Raw genomic sequence first — 23143 nt, forward strand, 5'->3', positions numbered from 1 at the left:
TTMTCCCCATCTCTGGTGGGCTTTTAATGGGACAGGCAGAACGCGGTAAAGGAAGAGCTTACATGTTAGCTTGTCTCTCTACTTTTGATATCCAGGGCGTGATGGAGACGTGACAGAGACAAGAAGGGAGCCGTCAGTGCAGTGCCTTTGAACTTGCCTGGTTACCCATCCACATGACTCTGGCAAAACTCCACACCCACACTAATGTTTCTTCTCTACGATAAGTCTGCATATAATCACCTCCCCGCTGACTTCTCAAATGCGAACACATTCAAACCGTTCTGATTGGTCCAATAAAGCGATTGATTAGGCCAGAGCCTGAACACACGTGGGTGTTTCAGAAATTGTCATTTGCTTTGATACTCTGCTTGGTTAGAGACAATCCAATCACTGATGACTCATTTTGTACAACGCCCCTCACTTTGATGACGGCAGTCTCAAGCTGAATGTATGTAGCGATAGATAGAGCAACATAATTAAATTGTGTGCAGTATGAGTCGTCAGGCAACATTTGAACCCCAGTAAGCAGAGGGAGGTGTCGGAGGAGGAGGCTGTAGTCTTCAGAAGTAATGGTTGTGGAGGATTGGAGAATGACAGACAGACATATAGGCTCACACATACACACACCCCTGCCTCAGCTTTTTTCACTTAAACCTCTGGTGGAATGCCTACATATTTGTTTCAAGCATCCCCAGATATAAAGAGCATAAATGTGTGTTTTTTACACTATTGTATTTAGTTGTATTACACTCTGATGATCGCAATGAAAAGTTTGTGTCTTCCTGTTACACTCTTCACCTGTTATACTTATGTTATACCAATAAAAGCTATTTAATTGATGTTGATGCCTTGTACTATTCATGCACAGTCATTGGTCCTCCCTTGCCTTCACGACTAACCTCTACCTTGTTTTGTTTTTGTTGTTTTTTTCGCCTTTTTTTTTGCAGAGAAACCTAACAGAATATTTTGTAGCTGTAGATGTTAACGACATGCTCCATCGGTACGCTAGTATGCGTTATGAGCGTTCGAATCCTCATCTGCTGTAGCAAACTAAGCACYGTAAGTACTGTAGACTCTTCATTCCCCCCCTCCTCTTCCTCCTTTCTCACTCCATCTCCCCATGCATATCCGCTTATTAATGAAAGTGTCCTTTTTTTTTTACAGGATTGGCTCTGTACTGTTGCATAAATGGTTGTACACCCAACTGTAATTATTTATTGATTTATTTTTATCCAGCAGAAATGTGTTAAGATATTGTTGATGTGTGTGGGGAAGCTGGGTGTGTTCCCCTGCAGCTGCAGAATCTTTTACCACCCTTTACATTTTCTGTTCCTTTTTTCTTTCTAACCTCCACCGGTAACCCTCTTCACACCTTTTTCTAGAGAGGACAGTGTAAAGAACTTGTTATCTGCTAAAAATATCTCTTTACACCTACGTTAAAGGAGCCCTCCTTTGTTGTACTGTACCATACGAAGCAAAGTCTTCCATTATGGTTCTAGTAACGGTCCTAACATGGAGTCCTGAGGCATTCCTAAGTCTTCCATTATGTGATATCCACGCTACACAATTATCCTCCCACCCTCTCGGCACCCTTAAAGTTACTAATGTCTGATTACCGAAGCCCGGTCTAAGTGCTGTTTTTTACACATACTGTAGTTTGGATGCTCAATAGAGCTCACAATCCCAATGAGAAAATGCTATTCTTTAGATACTACACCTGAACATGTAGTAGCAAAGATGGCGACATTTTAGAATGTGTGGAATAAAACTAACTTTGCCTTCCATCAAAATGTGGCCATGTTATTTGAAGAATATGGGGAGAACACACTATTCCTTTTCCATATCAGTGGTTATTGAGGAATGGAAATAAGGGACATACCTATGTAGTGCACTCTGTATAGTGCACTACTTTTGACCAGAGCCGTGGGAGAAAAGCAGAAGGTTCCTCTAATGTTTTAGCAAAACAGAGAAACCACACATGTCCTCCACCTCCCCTATAAAAAGATATATGATTAATCTAAGTGAAAAATATTTACCTGACATGGCTGTGGAAGAGCATTCCTCAAGGTCCCTTTCTCCCCACCCCCCCATTACCTATGACGAGTTGTCATAACGTTTCCCTTCTCCCGTCTTACATCAGAGCAACATTTTCAGAATCTCAACCAAGCTGGCCAGTTTGATTGTCTATGGGGGGTGAGAGAAAGGAGCATGTGTTATGATCACATGCCTTTTTGACAGCTCTTAATATAGAAAATCACCCATGTCACATGTCTGAGACAAACACTGTTATTCTGGAGAAAGGCTGTTCTGTTGTTTGTCGGGCAGCGCCACGTCACTATTATTGACACATCTGCCAGCGTTTGACKGCGCCATCTGAATTTGATCAGTCCCGTAGGCTGGCACTACATTCCTCCTACCTGACACACAAAAGGGAGTGGGATTTGTCACGCTCGTATTAAGCGTCAGTGATAGGAACTGTCAAGGGGAAAAGGAGTAGGGAATTTATCATTTTTTTCTCTTCTTACTGTAAATGAAGTTGCTGGTCTAATTTCCGGTGGTGTCATTTTTTTAAATTTCTGGGGTAGCTTTGATGCCATGAGTAATGGCCAATTTCCTCTTGGACTTCAACCTGTGTGTGCATGCGTGCTCGTGACTGTCGGATTTGGTTTCCGGAGTAGATGGTTACTGTCATTTTGGGTGGACAAGAAGTTAATTAATAGAGTGTTTTAGTGTGCCATCTCGTATGAATGCTTGAATAATAAAAAGCTACCCCACACTACAACACTGGTCTTGTAAAACCAACCACACATGCAAACAGGCACAGGCATGCTGTACACACATGGTCTTTCATGTGGTCCTTATGTAGTTTTCCATTTGATCATCCATCAAAATATGTCTCAGGTGTGAGCGAATGCATCATAGAGGCAAGAGCAGAGAGAACTATTACACTTTCGGGAATAATCATTACCATCTTATGAATATGCCTCGAAGGCCAGCATCCCGGAGTCGCCTCTTCACTGTTGACGTTGAGACTGGTGTTTTGCTGGTACTATTTAATGAAGTTGACAGTTGAGGACTTGTGAGGTGTCTGTTTCTCAAACYAGACACTCTAATGTACTTGTCCTCTTRATCAGTTGTGCACCGGGGCCTCCCACTCCTCTTTCTATTCTGGTTAGGGACAGTTTGCTCTGTCCTGTGAAGGGAGTAGTACGCAGCGTTGTACTAGATCTTCAGTTTCTTGGATTTTTTTTGCATGGAATAGCCTTCATTTCTCAGAACAAGAGTAGATGAGTTTCAGAAGAAAGGTCTTTGTTTCTGGCCATTTTGAGCCTGTAATCGAACCCACAAATGCTGACGCTCCAGATGCTCAACTAGTCTAAATAAGGCCAGTTTTATTGCTTCTTTAATCAGAACAACAGTTGTCAGCTGTGCTAACATAATTGCAAAAGTGTTTTCTAATGATCAATTAKYCTTTTAAAATGATAACCTTGGGATTAGCTAACATAACGTGCCATTGGAACACAGGAGTGATGGTTGCTGATAATGGGCCTCTGTATGCCTATGTAGATATTCCATAAAACATCTGCCGTTTCCAGCTGCAATAGTAATTTACAACATTAACAATGTATTTCTGATCTGTATTTGATCTGTACACTGTATTTCTGATCAAYTTGATGTTATTTTAATGGACATACTATGTTATTTTCTTTCAAAAACAAGGACATTTCTAAGTGACCTCAAACTTTTGAACGGTAGTGTACATTATATTGACAGAGTCACTATTTCTTGCATTTTCTTATCGGAGAAAAAATACATATGAGAATATCGTTAACATTTCAGGAATATGGCTATAGCCATACTTTTGAACGGTAGTGTATGTTTCAAAATTAAACTGTGAAAAATAGTTATATGCCTTATTATGTTATGTGGTGTTGTGGGTGATTGTCCTGTTTTTTACTCTCTCCCTCACAGTTAACGGCGTGTGTTCATGGGTCGGCGGCCATGATGTACCCCATGTATTGGCAACACGTTTACATTCCCGACCTGCCTCAGCACCTTATAGACTACTGCTGGTGAGTAACCACAATGGTCCTCTGTAGCTCAGTTGATAGAGCATGACACTTGCAACAYCAGGATATTGCATTTGAATCCTGGGACCACCCATTCACAATACATGTATGGACGCATGACTGATAAATGGGCATACACTACATGAGCAAAAGTATGTGGATACCTGCTCGTCGAACATCTCATTTCAAAATCATTGGCATTAATGTGGAGCTGGTTCCCCCTTTGCTGCAATAACAGCCTCCACTCTTCTGCGAAGGCTTTCCACTAGATGTTGAAACATTTCTGCAGGGACTTGCTTCCATTCAGACACACGATCATTATTGAGGTCAGGCGATTAGGCATGGCTTGCAGTCTGCGTTCCAATTCATCCCAAAGATGTTCAATTGGGTTGAGGTCAGGACTCTGTGCAGGCCAGTCAAGTTCTTCCACACCGATCTCGACAAACCATATCTGTATGGACTTTGCTATGTGCACGGGGGCATTGTCATGCTGACACAGGAAAGGGCATTCCCAAAACTGTTGCCACAAAGTTGGAAGCACAGAATCATCTTGAATGCTGCAGCGTTTTTACTTATCTATTTTTTACTCATCTATTTTTTACTTAACACTTGTTTTTCTTAAAACTGCATTGTTGGTTAAGGGCTTGTAAGTAAGCATTTCACTGTAAGGTCTACACCTGTTGTATTCGGCACATGTGACAAATAACATTTGATTTGATTTGGTGAAGCGTGATTCATCACTCTAGAGAACGCTTTTCCACTGCTCCAGAGTCCAATAGCGGCGAGCTTTACAACAATCCAGCCGACGCTTGGCATTTTGCGCATGGTGATCTTAGGCTTGTGTGCTGCTGCTCGGCCATGGAAACCCATTTCATGAAGYTCCAGACGGACAGTTATTGTGCTGACGTTGCTTCCAGAGGCAGTTTGGAACTTGGTAGTGGGTGTYGGAAACGAGGAAAGACGATTTTTACCTACTACGCGCTTCAGCACACGGCGATCACGTTCTGTGAGATGTGTGGCCTACCACTTTGTGGCTGAGCCATTGTTGCACCTAGACGTTTCCACTTCATAATAACAGCACTTACAGTTGACCAGGGCAGTTCTAGCAGAGCATAAATTTGACGAACTGACTTGTTGGAAAGTTGGCATCCTATGACGGTTGCCACTTTGAAAGTCACTGAGCTCTTAAGTAAGGCCGTTCTACTGCCAATGTTTGTCTATGGAGATTTCATGGCTGCAACACTCACTACCAAGTTCCAAACTGCCTCAATTTTATATACCTGTCAGGAACGAGTGTGGCTGAAATAGCCGAATCCACTAATTTGAAGGACTGTCCACATACTTTTGTATATGTAGTGTATGTACCTCAATTGCCTCGTACCCCTGCTCATCAATTTATTTTACTTTTTTTTCAACAACAAAAATGTTTCTTTGCATTGCTGGGAAGTGCCCATAAGTAAGCATTTCACTGTTAGTCTACACCTATTGTTTACGATGCATGTGACAAATAAAAATAGATTTGATTTAAATTACAATGTGAAATGAAAATCATTGCATTTCGGTAATGTCGGACTGGGCCTGGGCTTTGGCTAAGACCAGCCTCAAATTTTCACGCCTGATGAGAACTGTACCTTGCATCCAATGCTCTGTCTATAAATTTGATTTAGCTCTGTCTATGAATTTGAGAGTGTTTACATTTCTCCTGCCCCATACCGTAACTGTTTATCAAGACAGTGGCGGGGTAATGCTTTGTTGTTGTTTGAACTGCAGATTGCCRCCTTTAAAGTTTTATTTGACACAGTAGCATAAAAKACATATGTGGATGCATAAAGCATCTGAAATAGGGGTGGATAGTACAATATGACCCTGTTTACAATAATTTTGAGTATATCACAATAGTTTGACAGTGTCACTTAAATTTTGTTGTTGTTGCAGTGTATCTGGTTCCTTATTCTGGTTCAAAGGCTGAAGGTTTGTGTGTGTGCGTGTGCATGTGCTTGTGCATGTGTTTGTATTTGTCCATGCGTGTGTATGTATAATGTTGAACCCGAGTAATTGGACCTTTCTCAGTCAACAGGAATAATCTCCCCCACCCCTCCACCCATGGTGTACAGTTAACTGAAGGTGTGAAACACAGCTCTGTTTCAGATGGGTCATATACTGTAGAAGCTACAGGAGTTTTCATTGTTTCAGTGGAGAAACATGCTGGCTTGATTTCCATAGCAGCAGGYTTCTTTACTAGCACCAACACACCTTTTAATCTTTTCACACCTACCAACAAATGGGTGTGATCATTCTACAGTGATCCCTGCAGCGTACGCTCAAACAAGTGTGATTAAAACGCTTATTTAGAACGTTCAGTTTCGATTGATGCAACAGTCAGTGTTTGAGCTGGCCACACTGTTTTTTCACAGAAACATTTAGCACAAACACAGTCCTTACAACATTATATCCTGAATGTGACCAGTTTATGTTTGGATGCAATGTTCAGACATTCACAGAAGTAGCGACAGCATAACACAATCATCCAAACCGGAAAATGTAGGCTACATTAGTAACAAAATACCCCAAAATAATTTTACACACATCATAGGTGTCCATTATAATCTATGCAATAATCAGAATGCATTATTTGTCACCAGATCTTGAAAACGTGAATAAAACTGTAAATACATTATGCTCCATAACATGACATGACATACATACATACATACAGTACCAGTCAAAAGTTGGGACACACCTACTCATTCAAGGGTTTTCTAGATTTTTACTATTTTCTACATTGTAGAATAATAGTGAAGACATCAAAACTATGACATAACACATATGGAATCATGTAGTAACCCAAAAAGTGTTAAACAAATAAAAATATATCAGCTTCATCTGGAATGCTTTTCCAGCAGTCTTGAAGGAGTTCCCACATATGCTGAACACTTGTTAGCTGCTTTTCCTTCACTCTGCAGTCCAACTCAGGGAATTGTGGAGGCCAGGTCATCTGATGCAGCACCATCATTCTCCTTCTTGGTCAAATATCCCTTACACAGCCTGAAGGTGTGTTTTGGGCCATTGTCCTGTGGAAAACAAATGATAGTCCCACTAAGCGCCAACCAGATGGGATGGAGAATCGCTGCAGAATGCTGTGGTAGACATGCTGGTTAATTGTGCCTTGAATTCTAAATAAATCACTGACAGTGTGACCAGCAAGGCACCCCCACACCAAAACAACTCCTCCTCCATGCTTTACGGTGGGAAATACTCATGCGGAGATCATCCGTTCACCCACACCGCGTCTCACAAAGGCACGGCGGCTGGAACCAAAAATGTGGACTCCAGACCAAAGGACAAATGTCCACCGGTCTAATGTCCATAGCTCGTGTTTCTTGGCCCAAGCAAGTCTCTTCTTCTTATTGGTGTCCTTTAGTAGTAGTTTCTTTGCAGCAATTCAACCATGAAGGCCTGATTCACACAGTCTCCTCTGAACAGTTGATGTTGAGATGTGTCCATTACTTGAATTATGTGAAGCATTTATTTGGGCTGCAATCTGATGTGCAGTTAACTCTAATGAACTTATCTGTAACGGCTGTTCTCCTCCTCTTCGCTTGAAGAGGAGGAGTAGGGATTGGACCAAAGTGTTGTGAAGACATAATGCAGTTTATTAAAGTAAAGTCGAAACACGAAAACACTTAAACAAACTACAAAACAAATAAACGATGTAGACAGACCTGGACTTGATTGCTTACAAATAAACGAAGAACGCACGAACAGGAACAGACTACATACACGAACGACAAAACGAAACAGTCCCGTGTGGTAAACATACAGACACAGGAGACAACCACCCACAACAAACAATGTGAAACAACCTACCTTAATATGGTTCTCAATCAGAGGAAACGTAAAACACCTGCCTCTAATTGAGAACCATATCAGGCAACCCAATAACCAACATAGAAGCACATAACATAGAATGCCCACCCCAACTCACGCCCTGACCAACTAAACACATACAAAAACAAGAGAAAACAGGTCAGGAACGTGACATTATCCTCTGCAGCAGAGGTAACTCTAGATTTTCCATTCCTATGGCGGTCCTCATGAGAGCCAGTTTCATCATAGCACTTTTAAAGTTCTTGAAATGTTCCGTATTGACTGACCCTCATGTCTTAAAGTAATGATGGACTGTCCTTTCTCTTTGCTTATTTGAGTTGTTCTTGCCATAATATGGACTTGGTCTTTTACCAAATAGGGCTATCTTCTGTATACCCCCACTACCTTGTCACAACACAGCTGATTGGCTCAAACGCATTAAGAAGGAAAGAAATTCCACAAATGAACTTTAAACAAGGCACACCTGTTATTGAAATTGCATTCCAGGTGACTACCTCTTGAAGCTGGTTGAGAGAATGCCAAGAGTGTGCAATGTTGTCATCAAGGCACAGGGTAGCTACTTTGAAGAATCTAAAATACATTTTGATTTGTTTAACATGTTTTTGGTTAGTACATTATTCCACATGTGTTATTTCATAGTTTTGATGTCTTCACTATTATTCTACAATGTAGAACATAGTACAAATAAAGAAAAACCCTTGAATGAGCAGGTGTTCTAAAACTTTTGACCGGTAGTGTACATACAGTGACTTTCGGAAAGTATTCAGAACCCTTAACTTTTTTCACATTTTGTTACGTTGCAGTCTTATTCTAAAATTGTTTAAAGAGTTTTTTCCCCCTCGTCAACCTACACACAATATCCCATGATGACAAAGCAAAAACAGTTATTTTTTAATTTCTTCAAATGTATAAAAATAAAAAACAGAATATCACATTTACATAACTATTCAGACTCTTTACTCATTACTTTGTTGAATCACTTTGGCAGCGATTACAGCTTCCTGTCTTTTGGGTATGACCTACCAGCTTGGCACACCTGTATTTGGGGAGTTCTCCCATAATCTCTTGCAGATCCTCTCAAGCTCTGTCAGGTTGGAGGGGAGTGTCGCTGCAACAGCTATTTTCAAGTGTCTCCAGAGTTGTTCTATCGGGTTCAAGTCCGGGCTCTGGCTGGGCCACTCAAGGAAATTCAGAGACTCGTCCTGAAACCACTCCTGCGTTGTCTTGGCTGTGTGCTTAGGGTCATTGTCCTGTTGGAAGGTGAACCTTACCCAATCTGAGTCCTGATGCTTCTGAAAAGCATGTTCTTTCGTACTTTGCTCCGTTCATCTTTCCCTCGATCCTGACAAGCCCCCAGTCCCTACCGTTGAAAAACATCCCCACAGCATGATGCTGCCACCACCATGCTCACCTTAGGGATGGTGCCAGGTTCCCCCAGACGTGAAACTTGGCATTCAGGCCAAAAGTTCAATCTGGTTTCATCAGAACAGGTGCCTTTTGCAAACTCCAAGCGGGCTATCATTTACTGAGGAGTGGCTTCCGTTTGGCCACTCTACCATAAAGGCCTGTTTGGTGGAGTGCTGCAGAGATGGTTGTCCTTCTGGAAGGTTCTCCCATCTCCGCAGAGGACGTATGGAGCTCTGTCAGAGTGACCATCGTGTTCTTGGTCACCTCCCTGACCAAGGCCCTTCTCCCCCAATTGCTCAGTTTGGCAGTGTGGCCAGCTCTAGGAAGAGTCTTGATGGTTCCAAACTTCAGGTGGACTCCAATCAAGTTGTAGAAACATCTCAAGGATGATCAATGGAAACAGGATGCACCTGTGCTCAATTTAGAGTCTCATAGCATAGGATCTGAATACTTATGTAAATAAATAATATAAATAATCTGTTTTTTATTTGTAATACATTTGCAAAATTTATGGTGGTTTACGCCACTGATCTGTTTGTGTTTTGCAGTGTACCCATGCCCTACCTCATTGGAGTATATTCCAGCCTAATGGAGGTAAGTTCCTAACCACAGACAGGTTTATAAACTCAACTCATAAGTATGTTTGTGTATGCATGTCTGTTTGACTGCCTGCGTGTGTGTGTGTGTGTGTATTCGTGTCTGTTTGACTGTGTGTGTCTGTGAATATGAGTGTGCAAGTGTCAAGCCTTCTCTCCGTGTGTCTCTCTCCCTGCAGAAGGTGAGGGGGATGGCCCTGGATGATGTGGTAGTCCTCAACGTAGACAACAACACCACGGAAACACCCTTCGACGAGCTCCAAAGCCTGCCTAACGACGTGGTGAGACACACTCACGACATAGACGTGAGCATGCACACACAGACACGCAGGGCCGTGCACAGACTTTCATATCTTAAAGTGTTTTGTTGTTGTTGCATAGGGCTATTTATTTCTGACACAAAACACTCAACACTCTTTTAAGAAAGCTACACTGAACAAAAGTATAAATGCAACAAGTCAAGTGTTGTTTTATGAGCTGAAATAAAATATCCCAGAAATGTTCCATATGCATAAAAAGGTTATTTCTCTCAAATTTTGTGCACAAATTTGTTTACATCCCTTTTAGTTAGCATTTCTCCTTTGCCACGATAATCCAACCACCTGACAGGTATGGCATCTCAAGAAGCTGATTAAACAGTATGATCATTACACAGGTGCACCTTGTGCTGGGGACAATTAAAGGCCACTCTAAAATGTACAGTTTTGTCACACAACACAATGCCACAGATGTCTCAAGTTTTGAGGGAGCGTACAATTGACATGTTGACTGCAGGAATGTCCACCAGAGATTTTGCCATGAGAATTGAATGTTCATTTCTCTACCATAAGCCGCCTCTAACATCATTTTAGAGAATTTGGCAGTATGTCCAACCGGCCTCACAATCGCGGACCACGTATAACCATGCCAGCCCAGGACCTCCACATCCGGCTTCTTCACCCGCGGGATCGTCTGATCGTCAGCTGATGAAACTGTGGGTTTGCACAACTGAAGGATTTCTGCACTATCTGTCAGAAACCGTCTCAGGAAAGCTACCTGTGTGCTTGTCGTCCACAAAGGCTCAACTTTGATGGCCACTGGCACACTGGAGAAGTGTGCTCTTCACAGATGAGTCCCGGTTTCAAACGTACCGTGCAGATGGCAGACAGCATGGGCGAGCTGTTTTCTTATGTAAACGTTGTGAACATAGTGCTCCATGTTGCGGTAGGGTTATGGTATGGGCAGGCATAAGCTATGGACAACGGACACAATTGCATTTTATCGATTGCAATTTGAATGTGACGAGATCCTGAGGCCCATTGTTTTGCCATTCATCCGCCGCCATGTTTAAGCATGATAATGCACAGCCCCATGTCGAAGTGTACGACAGCGTGTTCCAGTTCCCGACAATATCCAGCTACTTCGCACAGCCATTGAAGGGGAGTGGGACAACATTCCACAGGCCACAATCAATAGCCTGATCAACTCTATGTGAAGGAGATGTCGCACTGCACGAGGCAAATGTTGGTCACACCACATACTGACTAGTTTTCTGATCCATACCCCTACCTTTTTTTAAGGTGTCTGTGACCAATAGATACATATCTGTATTCCTAGTCATGTGAAATCTATCCAAATATACTAATAATATGCATATCTTAGCTTCTGGGACTGAGTAGCAGGCAGTTTACTCTGGGCACCTTATTCATCCAAGCTACTCAATACTGCCCCCAGCCATAAGAAGTTAATCTTAAGAAAGTATTCACCCCCTTGGCATTTTTTCTATTTTGTTGCCTTACAACCTGGAAATAAAATAGATTTTGGGGGGGTTTGTATCATTTGATTTACACAACAAGCCCACCACTTTGAAGATACAAAAACTTTTTTTTTCTTGTGAAACAAACAAGACAAAAAAACGGAAAACTTGAGACCGCATAACTATTCACCCCCCCAAAGTCAATACTTTGTAGAGCCACCTTTTGCAGCAATTACAGCTGCAAGTCTCTTGGGGTATGTCTCTATAAGCTTGGCACATCTAGCCATTGGGCATTTTGCCCATTCTTCAAAGCAAAACTGCAAAAGCTCCTTCAAGTTGGATGGGTTCCGCTGGTGTACAGCAATCTTTATTCCATAAAAAATCTGACGTTTCCAGCTAAAATAGTTATTTACAACATTAACAATGTCTACACTGTATTTCTGATCTATTTAATGGTATTTTAATGCACAAGAAATGTGCTTTTCTTTCAAAAACAAGGAGATTCGTGTATGTATATATATTATATTATGTCATTTTTGTGGTTGGACATAAAATACTGTAAAATAACCAGGAAATTAGCTCAAAGTGATTTTAATTTAAGTTATCTGTTCCAAAATATTCCAATGCATAGAGGCATACAGTGACTTCAGAAAGTATTCACACCCCTTGACATTTTCCACATTTTGTTGCGCTAAAATTATTATTTTTTAAATAAAACACTAACATATCTTGATTACTTACAGTAGTATTCAACCCCGTGAGTCAATACATGTTTGAATCACCTTTGGCAGTGATTACAGTCTTTCCGGGTAAGCCTCTAAAAGCTTTGCACACTTTAATTGTACAATATTTGCACTTTTTTTATTTTTATATTACAATTCTGTCAAGTTCTTTTTTGATCATTGCTAGACAGACATTTTCAAGTCTTGACATAGATTTTTTAGCAGATTTAAGTCAAAACCGTAACTAGGCCACACAGGAACATTCAATGTAGTCTTGGTAAGCAACTCCAGTGTATATTTACGCCTTCTGTTTTATGTTATTGTCCTGCTGAAAGGTGCATTTGTCTCCTAGTGTCTGTTGGAAAGCAGACTGAACCAGGTTTTCTTCTATGATTCTGCCTGTGTTTAGCTCTATCCCATTTTTTAATCCTAAAAAACTCCCTAGTCCTTGCCGATGTCAGGCATACCCATAACATGATGCAGCCACCACCATGCTTGAAAATATGAAGAGTGGTCCTCAGTGATGTGTTGGATTTGCCCCAAACATAATGCTTTGTTTTCAGGACATAAAGTTAATTTCTTTGCCACATTTTTACAGGCTTCCAYCTTTTCAGTCTATCATTTYGGTTAGTATTGTAGWGTAAATACAATGTTGTTGATCCATCCTGRGTTTTCTCCTATCACAGCCATTAAACTGTTTTAAAAAWCACTATTGGCCTCATGGTGAAATCCCTGAGCGGTTTCTTTCCTCTCCGGCAACTGAGTTAGGAAGGATGCCTGTATCTTTATAGTGACTGGGTGTATTGATTCACCAAACAAAGTGTAATGAACAACTTCACCGTGCTCAAAGATATATTCATGTCATTTTTACCCAACTACCAATAGGTGCCCTTCTTTGCTAGGCATTCGAAGACCTCMCTGGTGTTTGTGGTTGAACGTGTGTTTGAAATGTACTGCTTGAGTGTGGGACCTTACATATGTGTGGGTTACAGAGATTAGGTAGCCATTCAAAAATAATTTTTAAACACTTTTATTTATTGTACACAGAGTGATTCCATGCAACTTATCTGACTTGTTAAGCAAATGTGTACTCCTGAACTTACTTAGGCTTGCCATAAAAAAGGGGTTGAATACATTTGAGCTTTTCATTTGAAATGAATTTGTGAAAATGTCTAAAAACATAAGTCCATTTTGACATTATGTGGTGTTGTGTATCGGCCAGKGACATAAAATCCATTTTAAATTCAGGCTGTAACACAACAAAAGTCAAGGTGTGTGAATACATTCTGAAAGCACTGTATGTGATCGTATCCCAATGAAATCAAGCTTTGAAATTATTCTGTTTTTGTCATACTATATGTGTCAAATACTACAGTGCCTTCAGAAAGTATTCATACCCCTTGACTTGTTCCACATTTGTAACCTGTGTCAAGAAGCTAGGCGTATGTCGCATGTCAGCAAACTGGATGCAGTCTATCACAGTGCCATCCGTTTTGTCACCAAAATCCCTTATACCACCCACCACTGCCACCTGTATGCTCTAGTCGGCTGGCCCTCCCTACATATTCGTCGCCGGACCCACTGACTCCAGGTCATCTATAAGTCTATGCTAGGTAAAGCTCGCCTTATCTCAGCTCACTGGTCACGATAACAACACCCACCCGACACGCGCTCCAGCAGGATATATCACTGGTCATCCCCAAAGCCAACACCTCCTTTGCCGCCTTTCCTTCCATTCTCTGCTGCCAATGACTGGAACGAATTGCAAAAAATCTCTGAAGCTGGAGACATTTTCCCTCACTACTTTAACATTAGCTATCTGAGCAGCTAACTGATTGCTGCAGCTTACATAGCCCATCTGTAAAATAGCCCACCCAATCTAACCTACCTTCATCCCCATATTAGTTTTTATTTTACTTTTCGCTCTTTTGCAACACCAGTATTTCTACTTGCACATTATCATCTGCGTCATCTATCACTCCATGTTCATTGCTAAAATTGTAATTACGCTGCTACTATGGCCTATGTTTGCCTTACTCCCACGCTATTTGCACACACTGTATATAGACTCTTGTTTGTTTTATATCTGTGTATTACTGTACGCTTGTTTATTCCAAGTGTAACTCTGTGTTGTTGTTTGTGTCTCATGCTTTGCTTTATCTTGCCAGGTTTGCAGTTGTAAATGAGAACTTGTTCTAAACTAGCCTACCTGGGTAAATAAAGGTGAAATAAAATAAAAATAAATAAATATAACTTCTTCACATGAGAAGCATTTTCAAAACTCAAAAGAAAATTGGGCAGGAATGCCTTTGGAACATATAAACTTTTATGTGCCATAGTAACAAACTTATATGCCATCTTTAGAACAAATACAATTGTTAAATTAAGAGCCTAGTTGGATTGGTCTGCCATTTAGCATGCTTCTGTCTATAAATGAGCATGTGTAGATAATCCTTTCTACAGCGGCTTTTTGAAAGATATCATGAATAACTGCAAAAGTATTACTACGCTCTCAACATTGCTGCCCTGAATTTAACATGCACTATCGACAAAGATCAGTGGGGAAAAGTTGTGATGAATACTTTCTAGAGTACGATCGTGCCTTGCTGACTCTCTGACTCACGATGATGACAGAACGATGATGAAATCCCTGATTTTAGATAAAAACATTTCATTGAACCAGACATTGTAGATTCTTCTGATGACAGTGATAGGGAAGAAATGGCAATCTACAGTGTGTTGTCACGGAAGAAGTTGACCGAGTTTTGAAATCAGTGGAATGCCCAGTGGAAGCAGAGAGATATTGACCAAGCAGAGAGAGTCAAATATAGAACACAGAAGGCTGTTGTATAAAACACCTACGTATCTCCAGATTACATCTTCAAACTAAGGSCAACYATGGCATCCRTGGCATAGAGGGAGAAGCGTTCATCCATGTATACGGGTAAGAGTCTAGCTACATTTTCAGATATTATACGTTTCAAATTTTGTCAGAAAGTTGTTTTCATTRCAAGTTAAAGCATACTGTTAGCTAGCTAGCTAACRTTAGCTGGCTGACTCGCTAGCTAATGTTACGTGTATGATCTGTGTAGTAATATTATTTCGTATCTCAGAAAACCATTTGCATTTCTAGTTATAGCCTAATGTTAGCTAGCTAGCTAACATTAAACCTGGTTGGTTAGCTTTAGCTTCCTGCAGATTCATGCATGGTAGTATACGTTGGGATTATTGTTCATTGTTTAGCTAGCTAGCTACATGTCTAAACAAAAGACTCCACTGTGCAAGTAACCATTTCACTGTATGCTGTGCATGTGACAAGTACACTTTGATTTTATTTGATATAGTGTGTGTTTTACARAGACGGTAATGTGAAGATCAACATGACCTGCACCAAAGTCAGATTAGGATATAGGTCAAGGACYATATATATTTTTACTACTACTTTATGCTCCTACTTTCACCKCTTTTAGTCTTGAAATATTTGATTGTTTATTAGACTACCTTATTCAATCTGTTTAGCACATGGCCTCACATKAATTCTTAAAGAGATGGATGGGGCTAAGGTTTAAGAGGGTGTGAACAATGCTGAATGGGTGTAAACAAAGAAGAGCTCTCTAGTAGGTGTACCAAAACAAGGGCCATTATCTCAAAAGTGGGGTTACACGTCTATCAACGTTCAAAGCAGAATAACTTTCCCATTGTTCCTCAACTGCAGTGTATGATGTAGCATTTTCTGTCTTTGAGTCTTTACTTKTATACAATGTAAAGAACACAATTTCAAATGTTGCTACATAGAACCGWATCCAGGTGGTGGGTCACATTTTGTGTTTTTAGAAATGTTTGCAAATTTATTGAAAATATCTCATTGACATAAGCATTTGCACTCCGTTGGTATGACACTCCAAATTGAGCTCAGGTGCATCAAATTTCCTTTGATCATCCTTGAGATGTCACAACACCTTGATTTGATTCCACCTGTGGCCAATTCCATTGTTTGGACACACCTGTCTATATAAGGTCCCACAGTTGACAGTGAATGTCAGAGCGGAAACTATACCATGAAGTCCAAGGAACTGTCTGTAGATCTCCGAGAATTGTGATGAAGCATATATCTTGGGAAGAGTCTAATACAAATTCTAGAGTGTTGAAGTATCCAAGAGCACAGTGGTCTACATCATTGGGAAACAAAAAATATGGAACTTCCCARACTAGAACTGACTGTATGACCAAACTGAGCAACCGGGCAAGAAGGACTTTGGTCAGGGAGGTGACCAAGAACCCAATGACTACTCTGACCGAACTACAGAGTTCATTGGCTGAGATGAAAGAACCTGCCAAAAGGACAACAGTCTCTACAGCACTTCACCAATCTGGGCTTTATGGGAGAGTGGCTAGACGGAAGCCACTCCTGAGGAAAAGGCACATGACAACACGCTTCAAGTTTGCAAAAAGGCACATGAAAGACTCTGAGAGCATAAGGCAAAACAGTCTGTAGACTGATGAGCAAAAATGTAACTCTTTGACCAAAGCRCTATGTCTGGAGAAAAACATGCACAGCTCGTCACACGTTTAACACCATCCCTACCATGAAGCATGTTGGTGGCAGCATCATACTATGGGGATGCTTTTCAGCGGCAGGGATCTGGGTGACTGGTAAGGATAGAGGGAACAATGAATGGAGCCAAATACAGGCAAATCCTTGATGAGAACCTGCTTCAGAGTGCAAACAACCTTAGACTGGGGTGAAGATTTACGTTCCAACAGGACAATGACCCCAAGCATACAGCCAAAGCAACGCTGGAATGGTTTCAGAACATGAATAATGTGAAAGTAATTGAGTGGCCCAATCAAAATACCAGACTTGAATCCCGTTGAAAATCTGTGGAAAGGCTTGAAGATTGCTGTTCCCCACCACTTCCCATCTAACTAAGCAGAGCTTGAGAAAATCTGCCAGGAAGAATGGGAGAAAATTCCCAAATCCAGATGTGCAAAGCTGATGCAGACATGCTCAAGCAGGAATTGCCGCCAAAAGTGCTTCTACAAAGTATTATATCAGGGGTGTGAATAGATATAAATGAAATATTTCTGTATTTCATTTTCAATATATTTGCGAAATTTCCTAGAAACATGTAATCACTTTGTCATTATGTGCATAGATGTGTGTAAGACAACAAAATGTGGCATAAGTCAAGGGGCATTAATATTTTTGAAGGGATTGTATGTACCTTGTGGTCAATGTGCAGTGTACAAATTATTTATAACTTTGTTCCGGCCCTCTGATCATACACNTCCTTGATGAGAACCTGCTTCAGAGTGCAAACAACCTTAGACTGGGGTGAAGATTTACGTTCCAACAGGACAATGACCCCAAGCATACAGCCAAAGCAACGCTGGAATGGTTTCAGAACATGAATAATGTGAAAGTAATTGAGTGGCCCAATCAAAATACCAGACTTGAATCCCGTTGAAAATCTGTGGAAAGGCTTGAAGATTGCTGTTCCCCACCACTTCCCATCTAACTAAGCAGAGCTTGAGAAAATCTGCCAGGAAGAATGGGAGAAAATTCCCAAATCCAGATGTGCAAAGCTGATGCAGACATGCTCAAGCAGGAATTGCCGCCAAAAGTGCTTCTACAAAGTATTATATCAGGGGTGTGAATAGATATAAATGAAATATTTCTGTATTTCATTTTCAATATATTTGCGAAATTTCCTAGAAACATGTAATCACTTTGTCATTATGTGCATAGATGTGTGTAAGACAACAAAATGTGGCATAAGTCAAGGGGCATTAATATTTTTGAAGGGATTGTATGTACCTTGTGGTCAATGTGCAGTGTACAAATTATTTATAACTTTGTTCCGGCCCTCTGATCATACACYAGGCTTGGGCGGTATACCGTTTATACYGGGGTATTTGGAAATAGCCACGTGATGGTTTGTCAATACCATCCTGTGGCGGCAGGTATCCTAGTGGTTAGAGCATTGGGCCAGTAACYGAAAGGTTGCTGGATTGAATCCCCGAGCTGACATGTTAAAAAATCTGTCGTTCTGCCCCTGAGCAACGCAGTTAACCCACTGTTTCCTGGGTGCCAGAGACGTGGATGTCGATTAAGGCAGCCAATTCAGTTGTACAACTGTGCGCTTTGTCATAGGAAATGCGCAGGGCCGCCTCGAGGGCGGCCCGGGGGGCGAGGCGCCGGGCGATCCGGGTGGAGGCGGTGGAAGTCTCTCAGGAGTGAAGGATCCAAAATGTCCCCCACCGGTAACCAGCACCTCTCCTCCTGACCGTACCCCTCCCAGTCCACAAGGTACTGTAGGCCCCTCACCCGGCGTCTCGAGTCCAGAATGCTACGTACTGTGTACACCAGGGACCCCCCGATGTCCAGAGGGGGCGTAGGGACCTCAGGCACCTCACCTTCTTGTAGGGGACCAGCCACCACCGGCCTGAGGAGAGACACATGAAACGAGGGGTTAATACGATAATAAGTAGGAAGTTGTAACCTATAACACACCTCGTTTATCCTCCTCAGGACTTTAAATGGCCCCACACACTGCGGCCCCAGCTTCCGGCAGGGCAGGCGGAGGGGCAGGTTTCAGGTCGAGAGCCAGACCCTGTCCCCCGGTGCGAACACGGGGGCCTGCGGTGCTGCTCAGCGCTCTTCTTCTGCCGTCCACCCGCCAGTCTCAACGATTCCTGGACGGCTCTCCAGGTGTCCTTTGAGCGCTGCACCCATTTCTCCACCGCAGGAGCCTCGGTCTGGCTCTCATGCCATGGGGCCAGGACCGGCTGGTAACCCAACACACACTGGAAGGGAGACATGTTAGTCGAGGAGTGGCGAAGGGAGTTCTGAGCGAGCTCTGCCCAAGGAACATACCTCGCCCACTACCCTGGCCGATCCCGGCAATACGACCGCAGAAACCTGCCCACATGGGGGTTTGGGGGTCTCGGTCAAGCTGACCGAGACCCCAGCCTCTCCATAAACGCCCTCCAAACTCTGGACGTGAACTGGGGACCCCGATCAGAGACGATGTCCTCAGGCACCCCGTAGTGCCGGAAGACATGGGTAAACAGAGCCTCCGCAGTCTGCAGGGCCGTAGGGAGACCGGGTAACGGGATGAGACGGCAGGACTTAGAGAACCGATCCACAACGATCAGGATCGTGCTACTTCCCTGGGACGGGGGAAGATCGGTGAGAAAGTCCAYCGACAAGTGTGACCACGGCCGTTGTGGAACGGGGAGGGGCTGTAACTTCCCTCTAGGCAGGTGTCGAGGAGCCTTGCTCTGAGCGCACACCGAGCAGGAGGAGACATAAAACCTCACATCCTTAGAYAACGTGGGCCACCAGTATCTCCCCCTAAGACTCCGATATCATGTGGGTGTGTAAGAAGGAGTAAGTGGAGATGAAATATTTTCTGGTTTTCATTTTCATAATAATCTTTGGCGAAATGTTCCTAGAATCTATGTTATTATGGAGCAGTTTTGTCGTATTATGTGCATAGAACTAGTAGTGCTAGACAACTAAAATTTGTGGAGTAAGTCATAGAGGGCTATATAATATTTTTTGAAGGGATTGTATGTACCTTGTTTGGATCAATGTGGCAGGTTGTGAAAATTATTTATAACTATTGTTCCGGCTACTGTACTTAATTAGGCACCTGTGTTTTGGGCGTGTGGTAGATTGGAAGGTATACGTTTATACCCGGGGGATTTGGGAGATAGCCAACGGTTTGAGCTGTTAGTAGTTTGTTCAATTACAAATCCGTGGCGGCAGGTATCTAGGTGGCCTTAGAGATTGGTTGGCGATACTGGAAAGGTTGCTGGAGTAATGAATCCCGAGTTTACATGTTAAAAATTCTATCGTTCTGTCACGGCCTGGATTGCAATCTGCAGAGTGTGAGAACCAACTGTATTCGGATGAGTTGCAAGAAGACGTGGATGGTCGATTATTGGCAGCCATCCAGTTTGTACAACGTGCAGGCTTTGTTTCATATTGGAGGATTTGGTGCGCAGACTTTGGGATAGATAGTCCGCCTCGAGGGCGGCCCGGGGGGCGAGGCAGACCGGCGATCCGGTGGAGGCGGTGGATTATCTTCTTTGATCAGTGAGTGGGAAGGATCAAATGTGTGACCTACCAACTAGGTAACCAAGCACTCTCCTGGCCGCGACCTACGCTCTCCCAGTCCACAGGTATTCTTTGTGGAGCCCCTGCACCGGTGGGGATATCGTAGTCGGATAAAATATGGGCTACGTTAGCATGGTGTGGTACAACAGGGGAGCCACCGTATGTCCAGGAGAGGTGAGAGTGGGAATTAGGGCCAACGTTTCTATCGACTTCGTGGGTATGTGAAGAGGGTCTACAACTACCCACCGAGGTCTGGGAGAGTCTAGGGCATGAAAGGAAGTGGTATATTCAGATTTATCGTATAGGTTGTCAACCATAAACAGCGCTCTTCTCGAGGTGGATTGGATATAATTATACCTCCTCCGGACTTAATGCCAACAACTGCGGCCCAGCTTCCGCCGGGCATAGTGCTGGAGAGGGGTGAATGGGATGATATTATTTGTACGTATAAGGTCGTTGGAGAGTAGCGCACTGTTCTCGGCGGATATGCGATAAACTAGGGGGCCTGCGGTGCTGACTATTCTGCGTCTAGCGATTGTCGCGAAGTTCGGAGATCACGACTAAGATCTTACAAAACGATTCCTGAAGGCCTATCCAGGTGTGCATTTGAGAGCTGAGCTATTTCGAGGAGTCTCGTGACCACCGTAAGGAAGCTCGCATGGTTGAAAAAAATATGCCAATGTGGAGGCCAGGACCGGCGTGGTAACAGACACTAAACACATCAACTGGAAGGAGACATTGAGGAGTGGCGAAGGAGTTCTGAGCGAGCTTCTGCCCAAATGAACATACCTCGCACACTATAACTGCCACGTATCCCGGCAAATAACTACGCAGAAACCTTGCCAACTCCTGGTTTACATCGCTCCACTGCCCATTACTCTCGGGGTGGAAACCGAGGTCAAGCTGACGAGACCCCAAGCCTCTCCTACAAACGCCCTCCAAACTCTGAGTGAAGCTGGGGAACCGATCAAGAGACAATGGATCCCTGCTTGGCGAGCGCGTGGATAGTAGATCGGGATAAAGTAATAGGTAAAACAGAGCCTCCGCAGTCTGAAGGGCGTAAGGGCGAGAAACCGGGCATAGCGGGATTTTTGTAGAAGAATCGCAAAGGTACTGTAGGAAACCGATCCACAACGATAGGATCGTGCTACTTGTGACTCACTGAGGACGTGGGGGAAGATCAGTAGAGAAAGTCTCATCGCAGTGTGAAGCCAACTTTGGGCCAGTTGTGGGAACAGGGGATGGGAGGGCTGTAACTTCCACTCTAGCAGGTTGTCGAGGACCTGCTCTGAGCCACACCGAGCGGAGGAGACATAAAAACCTCACATCCTTAACAACGAGTGGCCACCAGTATTCTTCTAAGCATCCGCACGTCCTCTCAATGCCGGATGAACCGAGGAGGGTAGAGTGGGCACATCGAGCCCTGCTGGACACTGAAGGGGGGCAGGCTTCAACCGCGAGGCCTCTCTATCTCCGCAATGCCACCTCCATACCACAGGTGCATGAGACATGAGGTGGAGGTGGGGGGTCGGCTCGATGCGCGATACTCGGTACATATAAGGCGGGACAGCGCGTGGCCTGTGTTAGGGAGCCTGGCCGGTAACGAGATGGTGAAGCGAAACCGGGTAAATTAACAGGCCCATCTAGCCTGACGATTGGGATTCAGTCTCCATCGTGGCGGATATACTCGAGATTACGATGGTAGTCAGATGAGAAAGGGTGCTTAGCCCCCTCAAGCCATGTCTCCCAACTTTAGAGCCTTGACTACAGCTTAACGAACTCCCTGTCCCCCACATCGATAGTTTCGCTCCGCCGGACCGAGCTTCTCAGACAAAAAAAAGCACAAGGGCGGAGCTTTGGTGGCGTTACCGTGCGCGCTGGGACAGCCTGGCCCTACCCAGCCTCTGGACCAGTCCACCACTATGACACTGCTAAAGAGGGGTCCCGGTGTGCGCCAACCTGGCGCACTTGGTGACACATGCCTCCTTCAGACGACCATGAAGGCTCTGCCTCCTCTGGCGGACAACGCAAGCACGCAGGTCTCCGCTTCAGCAGTGAGGTAATGGGAGCAGGCCACCTGACCAAAACCCACGGATAAATCCGGTAGATAATTGGCAAACGCTAAAAACCGCTGGCACCTCTTTTCTGTGATCGGAGTCCGGCCCAATCTTTGGAGAATATCCATTTCTCAAGCCTTGACATACAGGTCAATGCTCCAGCCAGTTGCCAAGTACCTTACGCACCAGAGACACGTGCGCGGCGCGTGTGGCAAAATAGATCAAGATGTCATCGATGTACACTACCATCCCTGCCCGTGCAGGTCTCGGAAACCTCGTCTACGAAGATTGGAAGCCGGCTGGAGCATTCTTCAACCCATATGGCATGACGAGGTACTCATAATGGCCAGATGTAGTAAAATGCGGTTTTCCACTCATTCCTCCCGAGTACGTACCAGGTTATACGCGCTCCTCAGTTCAGTTTTGTGAAGAAACACGCCCCGTGAAATGATTCCACCGCCGTGGCGATGAGAGGTAGTGGGTAACTAAACCCACTGTGATGGCATTTAGACCTCTATAATCAATGCACGGACGCAGACCTCC

At 43.5% G+C, this 23143-nt stretch overlaps 2 protein-coding genes across 2 annotated transcripts in view; one reads left to right on the forward strand and one right to left on the reverse strand.

Annotated features, from left to right (window-relative positions):
• The window catches only part of LOC139027800 (cryptochrome DASH-like), a 455373-nt gene that overhangs the window by 162555 nt on the left and 269675 nt on the right, over positions 1–23143 (reverse strand). The window lies entirely within an intron of this gene.
• The window catches only part of LOC111964459 (DENN domain-containing protein 1A-like), a 51104-nt gene that overhangs the window by 11831 nt on the left and 16130 nt on the right, over positions 1–23143 (forward strand). The window contains 5 exon segments of the mRNA XM_070443507.1: positions 948–1025; positions 1027–1059; positions 3973–4073; positions 9914–9959; positions 10141–10242. Of these exon segments, the coding sequence (XP_070299608.1) occupies positions 948–1025; positions 1027–1059; positions 3973–4073; positions 9914–9959; positions 10141–10242 (360 nt within the window).

The sequence above is a fragment of the Salvelinus sp. IW2-2015 genome, linkage group LG5, assembly GCF_002910315.2.
Source record: "Salvelinus sp. IW2-2015 linkage group LG5, ASM291031v2, whole genome shotgun sequence".
Taxonomy (NCBI): Eukaryota; Metazoa; Chordata; class Actinopteri; order Salmoniformes; family Salmonidae; genus Salvelinus; species Salvelinus sp. IW2-2015.